This window comes from Nilaparvata lugens, chromosome 6 (genome assembly GCF_014356525.2).
Source record: "Nilaparvata lugens isolate BPH chromosome 6, ASM1435652v1, whole genome shotgun sequence".
Classification (NCBI taxonomy): domain Eukaryota; kingdom Metazoa; phylum Arthropoda; class Insecta; order Hemiptera; family Delphacidae; genus Nilaparvata; species Nilaparvata lugens.
The window spans coordinates 17,576,401-17,589,467 of NC_052509.1; the positions used below are offsets into that span (position 1 = coordinate 17,576,401).

Below are 13,067 nucleotides of genomic sequence, written 5' to 3' on the forward strand. Positions count from 1 at the left end.
AGGAATCGAGGAAGAAGAAGAAGAAGAAAGTGAATATTGTATGAGAATCAGTATCTTTATACGGATTTTTATTACAGTTATTGTCCGTCCATACTATTATGTGCATTGTTAAAAAAGTAGTCTTATAACTTTAGGAAAAGCAGGGAGATTGAAGATGCCTATAAAAATCATTACTGGAACGATATGCAGCATTATAAGAATACTAATCGGTATCTAAAACTCCTTGGGTAGTCGACAGCGAGAATTGTATTAATTCATTGTACTGCATTTGTAACCTAACACCGCCACACTATATGAGAACTGGTTTGTTTTGGCATGTGTGTGAGCTTCGAGGGTGAGATTCATTTCAAACTGTCAGGTGTCAGCATGTTGTTCATGTACATTATGTTCATGTTCATGATGTAAGTCTTGAGGAATGCTGACAGATTGAAGTGAATCTCGAAATAGTTTTAATGCCCATAATGGCACATTAATTTATTGTGTTTATTGTTTGGGGAATAATGTTCTTGATGCGCTTTTCATGTTGTGCAAGGGAAAATCAAGAATAAAATAATATCATATATTCACCCATCAAATTCAATAAATAATTTTGACACAAAAATAGTATGTATTTGTTCGGCGTTCGGCGAACTATTCGGCAAGTAGTTGCTTGGTGTTCGCCGAATGCCGCATGTCTGGAGTCGGCTTTATTAAGCACGATATTACCAATCTGGGAATCTATATACAGAGTGAGTTATATGTATGGGAGCCCTTCAATAAGTTGAAGACTGTTGTAGATATAATACTGTAACTTTCAGGATAAGCTATTGGTTGAATACTCTACCTTTTGATGTACAACTGAATTTCAACCTCTCATAAAGGGGTGGATTAGGGGATGTAACTTTAATATTTCAAATGTAAATTCTTATTGTGTGGTACATCATTTTAAAGGCATTTTTAAAACAAGAGAGATGGCATCAATAAAAATTTTCTATGATATTATCTGTATCCAAAGTGGCGGCTGATTGAAGTTTTAGATTTAAAAAAAATGAGAGGTTGTAACTCAAATATTTTGAATGTGAGCACCCATTGTGTGGTACATCATTTTGAAGGCCTTCTCAAAACAAGAAAGATGACGTTGAAGTTTTAGTTTTTACTTGACAGTTATAAAACGTACGGTATACGGACGGTAATATGGACGGTATACGGACGGTAATATGGACGGTATACGGACGGTAATATGGACGGTATACGGACGGTAATATGGACGGTATACGGACGGTAATATGGACGGTATACGGACGGTAATATGGACGGTATACGGACGGTAATATGGACGGTATACGGACGGTAATATGGACGGTATACGGACGGTAATATGGACGGTATACGGACGGTAATATGGACGGTATACGGACGGTAATAGGACGGTATACGGACGGTAATATGACGGTATACGGACGGTAATATGGACGGTATACGGACGGTAATATGGACGGTATACGGACGGTAATATGGACGGTATACGGACGGTAATATGGACGGTATACGGACGGTAATATGGACTGTATACGGACGGTAATATGGACGGTATACGGACGGTAATATGGACGGTATACGGACGGTAATATGGACGGTATACGGACGGTAATATGGACGACGGTATACGGTTCTATAAAAAATACAATATTCGAATATCGAAATGCTTTCAATGCTATCTACCTCTCATTCGGAGCTGTGAATGCTTACTAAATGTAATAGACCTCATGATATTTAGTAACTTGTCCTCCTATACCGTAGGCTACCACTGTACATGATATACGAAGAAAAAATACATTGACTCTCAAAAGTATATAATTTGTTATGGACTCTAGTTCTTCTGCTGTTTTAGCCTACATGTCAAACAGTGTGAACAGTCTGTTAGTTTGGTATTTTATGTACCATTTAAATAATCATATGATACATTTTTTTGTTATTTACAGAAACTATTCATGTGGACTCCGACGAAGCTAACGAAGAAGGTGAAATGTCTGACCGTAGAAGAAGAAGAAAACGATCGTCACAGGAGAACATAATTGAAATGATGATTGTTGCCGATAGGAAAATGGCCGAATATCATGGATCAGGACTGAACGCTTATGTTCTAACTTTGATGCATACGGTGAGAACATTGTAGCTTAGAACAGTTTTACTTTCAAGTTGATTCAAGTAATAGTTGAGTATCTTTATAGTCAACCTTTCTTTATATTTGGTTGATTCACTTTATAGTTGAGTAGCCTATCTGTATCAAGGGGGGTCCAATCTCACTAGACTTCAAATCTGCAAACTCCATAGAAATCAATTTCAAATAAAGTTTCTTAGTTCCTGTTGGAAAAAATCCTGCAATATATTATACTGTATAATTATCATAGACAATGATAAGTACAGATTCCTGCAGTTGATCATGGAGGGCAAGATTGAAGGAAAACGCCGGCCTTGAAGAAGGAAAACATCCTGGTTAAAGAACCTGAGAGAGTGGTTCAACATTGACTCATAACATCCCTATTCCAAGCTGCAGTCAGTAGAATCCAGATTGCATTGATGATCGCCAATCTCCGTCGCGGAGCCGGCATATAGAAGAAGAAGATCATAGACAAATAATGAAGAATTCTCCATCTTTTCTCTATCCTGTTAACTTTTTGAAAACCTTTGTTTATAAAAATATTGAAACATTCAATAAATAAAAAACAACCGTTGAACAACGGTTCAATGCAGTAGGATTTCATTGATTCGAATAATTGAGTAGTTCGAATTTAATGGAGAAGATAATATTATTCCGGCTTGGAGAATATTACAACTGTAGGTCTATACCATTGATGCTATCAATAGAACATTAATTTATCAAACTAACAATAAACTCCTTGTTTATTACCGCCATAATAAGTTTTCTCTTCTAGATCATCCACAGCTATTAAATACTAAGGCCCGTATGCACCATCTACGTTAAAACTGGGATATTATCACATCATGTGCATGTTGTTTCATTCCAAATTCAAACTAACAGCACATCTATGTTCGTTTAAACCGAGATGGTGCATAATTGGACCTTCATATTTTTTCCAACTATATTTCTCAAACATCCCAGTCACCAATCTATTTTTCAAATCTCTAATATTTACGTTGTCTAATTTGGTATGTGTAATTCCGATCATTAACAGAGTTACAAATGTTATCTTCAATTTTGCATTCCAGTTATCAAAGATTTTCAAAGACGCCAGCATAGGTAACCCAATATCGGTGGCACTAGTCAAGTTGTATGTGTTGAAAGATGTTGAACTAGCCAAAGTCCTGCCCAACGAGAAGAGGGGAATTCTGGCCAGTACAATGTTGAGGAACTTTTGTGATTGGCAGAGAAAAGTGAATGATGTTAATGATGGCAGTCCCAATCATCATGATGCTGCCATGCTTCTCACCAGGTATTTACACTTGCAATTATTGTCTTTACTATTCATTTATTCATTCATTCAATTCTCTTTCAATGATTATTGAAAACCAGTTTTCCAAAAATCAATAATCATGTATCATTTTGTAATAACTACGGAATCTGTTATTTTAATAATTTTTCTACCTGATACTGTATAATATTGTTAATAAGTAGTTATATTCTGTTATTGTTTTGAGTCCAGTCATGGTATTAGATGACGGTCTCTTTCATAGTGATTTCACTCACCAAACCGCGAAACACCAATATTTCATCACGATTAGAACTAAGAAACTAAACCCAGATATTGAATAATTCGAAATGTCGGAACATATCTTCTTATTTCTCTCTTCAGAGGGAATCAACTGAGGAATTTTAAAAAAAAACATGAAAACATTTTTAACATACATTATTTTGTTTATTCATTCATTTTATTTCATTTAACATAATACTTTTTTGATTTGACACATACAAGCCTCAAATTTAAATGTTTTACTCCAAATAAATAAGAGCTCTCAAAGCTATAATTTTCAAATCCCTTCTGAATAACAAAGAATCCTTATTGCATAAAAAATATTTTTCAAGATTGCATTCTCTTGTTCCAGAATGACGTTGAGGCTACCAGGAACTTTTAAATATATATTATCAAATTGAGCTATGCCTCAGGAATAAAATTATTACATACTCTTTCATTTAGCCTGATAATAACTGCTTGTTAGCCTACTCTTTGTATTCTGTCTTGATTTTCCTTCGTCATTATTTTGCGAGAATCTGTATTTCTGAAGTGGCTGTTGGAAAAACTTTTTCATGTATAGAAAAAGCACACATTTTTTGTTCAATCTGCTTTAACTCTCAAGTGTTTGCTCTAAGAGCAACCATCTTTGAATGCAGACGAATAAGACGGATGATGCATAACAAGACATATTTGTCAGACATGCGATTAGAACTGTTTTAACCAGTCTAAATGCTCATCAACTTGTCGCCTGAAGCTTGTTGATGAAGGTCTTCCAAGTAGGATGTCTATTAATTTTGTTATTTTTGCATCCAGATTGGTTCTTTGTGCACTGCTGAATGATTTACTAGTTTTATAAATCATAGTCCTACCCGATCGTAAAATTGTTTGTGCCTTCTCATCTCATCCACTAGAAAGGTTAATCTGGATTGATTGAAGCATTTTCTGCAGTCATCCTGTCAAATTGTGACTTGTTAATTAGATGAAAATCTCGTTGAACGTTAGTAATCTGTCCTATTAGTTTTTTTTTTGTGAAAAAGTAGGGTATATTTGAAAAGTTTATTTGTACCATGTACTTTTTATGCAATAAATTATTTGATTTGATTTCATATTATTGGTTGTTTATGAGGGAAGTACTAGAACTTGTCTATACAAAATCTCAAGAGCTTTAATAACTTCAATGAATCCAATACTTTCCACAGACGTTTTGAGTCTCATATCTTCTAGATTTCCAATAAACGAAATTCATTTTTCGATAATACTAGTTTCATAGAGAAACAATAGCGTAATATGCTATCGTTTCTCTATGCTAGTATCCTCTCCACTATGGGTATCAGCTTCATGCAGTTGACATCTGTCGTGAGTTATAATTACAATTATTTGTTAAATGAATTCAATCCATAAGCTATTTTTATTTTATATTATTCTTGATTTCAATTGGAGTATATTTTTCTAATTGAATCTAAACTTTGTACAAGATGATTTCTACTCATTCATGTAGATTTCCTATGAACAATTGATATCAATCCATAATCCATAAATTCCATTTCACAGTTGTAGTTTTATAAAGTTGATGTGTTGTGAGTGTTTAGGGAGGACATTTGCCGAACGGAGAAGAACTGCGACACGCTGGGATTGGCTGAGCTGGGAACCATGTGCTCTGACTCCAGTTGCGCCATTGTTCAGGACAATGGGCTGAGTGCTGCCTTCACTATGGCTCATGAGCTTGGACATGTGTGAGTAGCTTATTTCCTAAACCGTGTAAAAAGCTTAATAATAAACGATTGAGTCAAAAATTGTTATTGTCCTGGTGGAATTGTCTCAGAGATCTATATTTTTTGGCAACCAAAATTTATTGGTGCTCAACTACAATCCAGAAGGCAAGAGAGAACGAGGACGTCCAAGGAAAAGATAGATAGATATGAGGTTCGGAACAGGCAGAGATGCCTAAACCCTGAAAGGTAGATAAAGGAGATGATCTTTTCTCTATAAATTCTCAACAAACACCTACCTAATATTTTTGGCTATCCACTCATACAAAAAGTGAGAGAAAAATCACTTAATCTGTAATAATGATGAAGGGAAGAATCATCTGTTTATTGTTTCTTGTTTTTGAAGGTTCGGATTCAAGGATCGAAAGGTTCAAAGAAATCCACACGTCAACCGGAGCTTATTGTGTTCCCAAGTAGTATGTTAGTTAGGCAAACCAATACCTATGTCCTTCACAAGAACCAGGAGTTTTTCTCTATACTAACATTCCATTCATCACCTGGTTGCAATCCTTGTCGCAATCCAGTGTGATATGCCTGGCAGTCTTTTCAGACTGATTAGTCCTCGTGACCTACGTGAGTTCCACTCCTGGCCTTCTTTGTAGGTCCTTCCGCTGAGGAAGGGGCGGCCAAGTTTCCTCTAGGGCAACCCTTGACTCAGCCTCTTGACCCACATTAATTGTGCCTGGAGTTTCGCCCATCTCTGGTCTCTTGGGTTTTTCTTTCTGTCCCTCCGAAACTGCCCTGTTGGGGCAGATACCGTGGGTTGGAAGGCAAGGCAACTTCTGGAGTTGCCTTGAGGTCCATTTTAGTCGCCTCCTACGACAAGCATGGTTACTGTGGGTGAATTCTGGTTTTCAACACATTCTTGAGTACGATAATCGACTCAAAGCTCCCCCAACCCACAGGGGGCAAAATCATCTGACACATGTAGCCTACGGGATAAGAAGTTCACGAATGACGACGCATGAACGTCTGAACTTCTGAACTGATTAACTTGCAATTTTTCCATGTTCTATTTTTTTCACAGATCCTGAATTTACCAAGGATGGTCATAGGCCTACTTTTTTATTTTGATCAATGAATTCTAGTTTGATAAATAAAACAAATCTATCCAATTTGTGATTCAAAGTTCACGCAACTATAAAGCACAAGCAAACAAGGCATATTCCAAGTGACTCCATAGCTTAATTTGATAGCGCGCGCGGTTCATAAATGAAATTTTGTGTGTTCGTGACCTTATCATACTCACTTTTTTGCTGGAAATTTTCAACTTCTATAAAGATTTTCCACGAAATTTTGAACAGAATGATAAATCAATTATTTCGTTTTTTATGTTTCCTGGAGATTGCATGATTTTACAACACCAAATTTTCCCCGATCCAAGCACGGGTTACCTTCTAGTTATAAAAATAAAACCATAGAGGAACTTCACTAGAACTATAACTGGATTAATTATTATTCTATGATAATGAAGAAATTAAATCGGTGTCGTTTCAAAGAGATTGTCTCAAGAATCTACTTGCTATACATTCTCAACAGTAGGCCCTCCTCATTTGCTGTCCACTTAAAAAAGTGGAAGATAATTCACTTGATTATACATAGGTACCTACATAGCCTATTTAATAAGAATTGGTCAAAAAGTTGTTGTCCCATTTCAGTAGTAGTCCCAAGAATCTAATTTCTACAGATTATCAACATTTTTGAGGGAGTAGTCTTAATTTTATTAATCTATTTGGTATAGATCTCAAAAGTGAATTATTTGTCTTCATTATACGATGTATGTCATGTTTATCATTTGTAGGAAGATGATGTATGTTGTGTATCGTATATTGCTATAGATCTTAATTATAATATAATTAATCTTATTTCCTATAGATCTCGATTACATTAATCTATTTGGTATAGATCTCAAAAGTGAATATTTGCCATCATTATACGATGTATGTCATGTTTATCATATATTGTAGGATGATGTATAAAGGATGTTGGATGTGGAGGAATGTGGAGGATGTAGAGGATAGGATGTAGGATGTTGTATATTGTATATTGCAAGATGATGAACTTCTGTATTTCTCATTTGATGATAAATTAATTCATTTTCACTGTAGACTGAACATGCTGCACGATGATGACCAGAAATGCATTCCGTTCCAAGGCATGTCGAACAGGAACCACGTGATGGCTCGTATGCTGGACCACAACACCATTCCCTGGTCTTGGTCTTACTGCAGTCGCCATTTCCTCACCGAGTATCTTGAGTAAGTCATCATCTTCATCAGACTCATTATATCAAAGCTCTCTCATTCTCTCTCTCTTTCTCTTTCTTATTCCTAACAAAAATATTGTATAATTTATTTCTTTGAAGTTAAGATTTTCTTTTCAACTTTTTATTTTTAGTTTAATCATGATTTTGTTATTTGTAGTATTTATGTAAAGGGTCATATAGTATAGTATTCTTGGAATGTAAAGGGTTGTGTGGCAGATAGTACCTAGAATCTCAACTTCCCCTTTAATAAAGGCAATAAATCAATTACACTCTCTCTCTATCTCTTTTGTTTAATTTCTACCACTCTTTTCCAATCATCTCTGACAGCAGTCTTGAAACCCTATCCTCTCACTTCCAATCTTGCCAAGTACTTCATAATATTACTGTAGCCTATATCAATACTGTGTCCTCTATTATAATATCAATACCAAAATAAAGTGAAGATATAGTGTAAATATAGACGTATGTACCTCTAAATTATTTCACATAAATCATTCATCCTTCTAAATTAATTTCATGTATCATATAGATATTTTCCGTCTTTTTCCACAAATCGACTTCACGAGGATGCTGAGTGCCCTTTGAGAAAGCTTCGACTGAACTTCAACTCAGCTACCATCCTGACGTGTGCAGAATACTAAGGCAATTTCTAAGCTGTTCTGCTGCACTAGATAAACCGTACAAAAAACTAATTGTTGTAATGTATATCTTTGTAACTCACTTGTTTTTTTTTCAAATGAATAAATAATTAGATGATTCAGTTCCCATCTTTCTGTGACAGTATTCCTCATGAATGAAATCATGCTTCCCTTTAAACAAATGCAATTTGTTGTATCTGAAGCAAACAATTGGATGTAACATTAAGATTGTCAATGTTTTTCAGTGCAGGTTACGGTGACTGTTTGCATGATGAGCCAGTGAAAGACATAATGACGGAGCGCGGCACGAGGACCACTTTCCCGGGGCGAAAACTACACCGAAGACGAGCAGTGCGCTCTGGTGTTCGGGCGCGGATCTAAAATCTGCCCTTACATGGTGAGAAAAGAATACCTGACCAAATATAACGAGGTAGCTATCCTAAGTTATATGATACCAATTGCAAATCGCTAATCCTCATCGTAACCCTTCATCTACATCTACATTGATCATGGTGAGAGAAGAGACTATACCTGGCTTATACAACAATAACGAGTTCAGTTATCAGTTATGTATATTGATGAAGTTGAAAGTATTTATCAGCTATAGAAATGTATATTCGATATGAGCCTTGTTCAAAATAGTTAAGATAGTTGGAGAAGTTCGAGTCTCGCTAATCCTCATTGTAATCCCTTCATAATAATTTTCATGATATATGTTTGTCCGGTCCGTATCAGTCATAATTACTCACTCATTGTTGAGATTAGTAGAACAAAAATAATCGATATGGTTGAGAGTAGCTCTATAGCAAAGGAAATTCAAATATTGCTAATCATCTTTGTAAACACTTCATAATATTTATGTTTGTCCAGTCTTTTTCTGGGTTAGAAGGGATATTTTTTGTTTCGAGTGCTTCTATAACCTTGTCCCTGGTTACCTGTAATATTGGTTTTGTACTTTTCCTCATTGCAGTTATTTTTTTCTGTGTGTTTTTTTAGTAAAATACTCTAGTTGTATATATTGTACTGTCTGGGATGTATATAGTTTATAATGTCAATGTGATCATTGTAGAGTCGTATTGTGAAATTATGAATAAGCCATAATTTATTATGTGTGTTAAACCAGCATTGACAGCAAAATCTATGTTGAAGCGATTGTGAATGGAATTTTATATTATTCAGGAACAAAAAAAATCATTTGCAAACTCTTCTAAATGAGGACATATTCAAAAATATAGTATTACCCTCAATAAATCTAAAAAAATTCATTATTCAATTCTAAAAAAATGGATTAGGAAAGATCCGTACAAGTTGATTTCTTGTCATTATTGGAATGACGAGAAAAAATGTTCATTTATTTCTACAAGAAAGTACTGAAAATCTAAGGAAACTACTTGCAATATTTCTCTCCCAAATTTAGTAATAAAATTCTTAAAGTGCAAAATAGGGTTATAATTTCATTTTTTTCTGAATGTTAGTCCATTCTCACTCAAAACTACAAAAACTAATAATTTTTTATTTTGACAGTTGAAAAACTAGATAAAAAACAAAAATATTACACTCAAATCATTATTTATTAAAAAAGTTTTTCAGTAATTCTACAAAATATGTTTAGGTATTACGTTGAGCCTAAGTTTTCTATTGTTCATTATTCACTAAATGACAAGAGAATGAATTGAAAATGAAATACTGATTTTATTAAATGTGCATTATTGTGCAGTTCCAAATTCTGTCATCGGGAATCAATGTTGAATTTTTCATTTTGATATAGGGCTATGCTGAGGTGCAGTATTGAGATATGCAACTCAAAGCCTGATAATTCTGTGTAACGCTATCCGTAGATCATTCCTCAACACGTTCTCTAAATTCAGCTCTCTTAGATATTACGGTGTTTTTATCTGAACCTTATTTGTATATCAGTAAATTTAACCTGGACACATTCTCCAAATTAGACATTCTTGACCATCAGGTTTTTTCTAACTAATGAATCTATGGTCTTGTCTTGAGACCATTTATAAGGTTCGTTAAACCTACTTGACTATTAAATATGTGGTTTGCATTTGACGTATGCAGTCGCACTGCAAGCGACTGTGGTGCACTTCGAACGTGGAGAGCGAGGGCTGCCGCACGCAACACATGCCGTGGGCAGACGGCACGCCGTGTGGCGAGAACCACTTCAAGGGATGGTGTCAGCGCGGTGACTGTGTGCCAGTCCAGGCACTTGATCCCATCGACGGCAACTGGGGCGAGTGGCAGGGGTAAGCATGCGACAACTCCAACACTGTCACTCATTAGACAAAAATTTTACAAATAGGCCTATTGTTATCGGTCTTCATTTTCAATCGTTATTATGATTGCTTTATTATTATGCAGTCACGCTGTAAATCGCTTTCTATGTCTTCTAATAACGTATTTCGTTGGGGCTAGCCTACTTGATTTGTTAGTTAAAAAATAACACAATACTTTGCTAAATTTGTTAGTTGAAAATAAAGCCATAGTAGGCTATCCTGTTTTTAAATACCTAAAATACAAAAACAACTAGCTAGTTTTAGATGTTCAATCCATTTTCAAGTTTCAAAATAAACTATGCTTCGATAGCATTTCAAAACATTGTCAGTAAAGTGGAAAGCTCTCTCAAAAACATTTACCTATTTCATTCCAACAGTTATTGCTTTGTTTTGAAGCGAAAATCTCTGTTTGGAAATGTGACACGCAACATAACCTAGATTTTGTAAGGACACGAAGACCGACTCTACCAACTCAATAACAATAATCCTTCTGATAGGCAATGTCTGATGGTGAAGGGCCGCAAAAGGGATGATGAGACATTTGAATTGGTAAAGTGATTAATTCTACTGTTTCTTTTATGTTTTATTGAGAAAGCAGAGTATGTAGAAAACCCAATTGTTTAGTTGGCAGTAGGCCTATAAATGCTATTAGCACAGAATTACAAGAATAGCACAGAATCACACAATTATACGAGTTTTCTCTGCTATTAGTTAGTAGTTTAGCAAGGTAGGTACCTACCTAGAATACATGCTATTCTAGGTACATTGTAGATCTAGATCTTTGTATTGTGACTTTTGCCTATTACTGCACTGTATATGTTTATTGGCAATAAAAAATATCTTATCTTAAAAATCTTATCTTATCTTAATAATGTAGCCTACTTGTAGAAGTACGGTAGGCTACTTGTACAAGTTTATTGCCTAAAAATAGCTTCCGGTACTTGAATATTGGGCTATAGAATTTAGTTAAGAGAACCTTAAGGATCACTTTTATAGGAACTTGTTCGCGTATTTTAGATCAGAAAAAATCTCCCAAATTAAAATCTCAATTAAAGTATTCATTGTTCTGACAACAAAAAATTAAATGAAAATAAAAACTAACCTGAATCTGGAATGGGCTACCTGTACTTTCACTTTGATAGGAACACGGTACGGTACAGTAGCCCACAGCAGTTTTGTACATAATTGGACAATGATGAGTCTTCTCAAGAGTTTAATAAATTATCACTGTAGTAAAGTGATAATTTCTGTACTAAAATTTCATTAGGCATATTATATGATATGGGATATGTGGGAGAAAATCATACTATTTATAGAAAATCTCTTATAATTTATCTTACTTCTGCTAGCCTATATTATTAGGCTCGATGAGGAGTAGTCTGACTTTATTTTCATTGGGCCAAGATGAGACTCTAAGACAGACTAGCCTACCGTACTGTACTGAAGTTAGAAAAATTTCTTGATAGGCTGTAACCAGAAATTGGAAAGTAAGATAACCAACTGGAAAAAACCCTTCACTAGGGATTGATGTTTTGTAATAATCGAATACTTGCTGATTTCAGCTATTTTTATAGATAATTAGTATGGTACTCTCTCAACCTCAATTCTCATTTTATGCAATACTTTCATTGACGGTACCAATAACCCATTTATTAAAAATATGTGCTTGAGCGTCTTGCATTCATTCATTTTACTCGATTTCAATAATTTGTTTTAAGACTATATTTACTCACTTTTTGCTTTTAGAAAAAACGACTAGCAGTCAATTATTTTACAATAAATGAATTAATCACTCACTCTTCCGAAGATGGCGGAACTGCCGAAAGATCTCGTTGTCACAGTGAGTGATTAATTCATTTATTGTAAAATAATTGACTGCTAGTCGTTTTTTCTGAAAGCAAAAAGTGATTCAATAATAAGCAGTGTTCGTGACGAAAAACAACATTGAAGAACTATATTTACGTTCCAACAAATCAATTCAAACTTCTCTATTGCAGATGGGGTCCATGCTCTCGGTCGTGTGGTGGAGGTGTGAAGAAGTCGAAGAGAGACTGCGACGACCCGTCGCCGTCCAATGGTGGCAAATACTGCGTGGGAGAAAGAGAGAGATTCAGATCCTGCAACACTAAAGACTGCCCGTTGAACTCCCAGGATTTTAGGTAAGATTATGTTAACAAAACGTCTCTTCTGAATTAACAGGTATCATGTGTCTACTTTGAATCTTGCATTATAAGCATTTGTTATCCTATTTTACATTAAAATATATAATATTTATTGCCCAACTATTCGCTATCTGTGCACAATTCTAACATGAAAAGTGGGCATATGAAAAAAAAATTAGTACGGTACTTGAGTATACATTTTCAATTTTTTTGGGAAGTGTTCAAAATAATTAGTAGTAATGTATCTTTTTCATATTTGTTATTCTTTTTTAC

General features: G+C 34.9%; 1 protein-coding gene across 1 annotated transcript in view; it reads left to right on the top strand.

Annotated features, from left to right (window-relative positions):
• Window positions 1-13,067, top strand: part of LOC111061139 (A disintegrin and metalloproteinase with thrombospondin motifs 9) — a 116,557-nt gene that overhangs the window by 61,750 nt on the left and 41,740 nt on the right. The window contains 8 exon segments of the mRNA XM_039431372.1: window positions 1,962-2,140; window positions 3,211-3,434; window positions 5,264-5,407; window positions 7,552-7,701; window positions 8,593-8,671; window positions 8,673-8,744; window positions 10,418-10,602; window positions 12,630-12,791. Of these exon segments, the coding sequence (XP_039287306.1) occupies window positions 1,962-2,140; window positions 3,211-3,434; window positions 5,264-5,407; window positions 7,552-7,701; window positions 8,593-8,671; window positions 8,673-8,744; window positions 10,418-10,602; window positions 12,630-12,791 (1,195 nt within the window).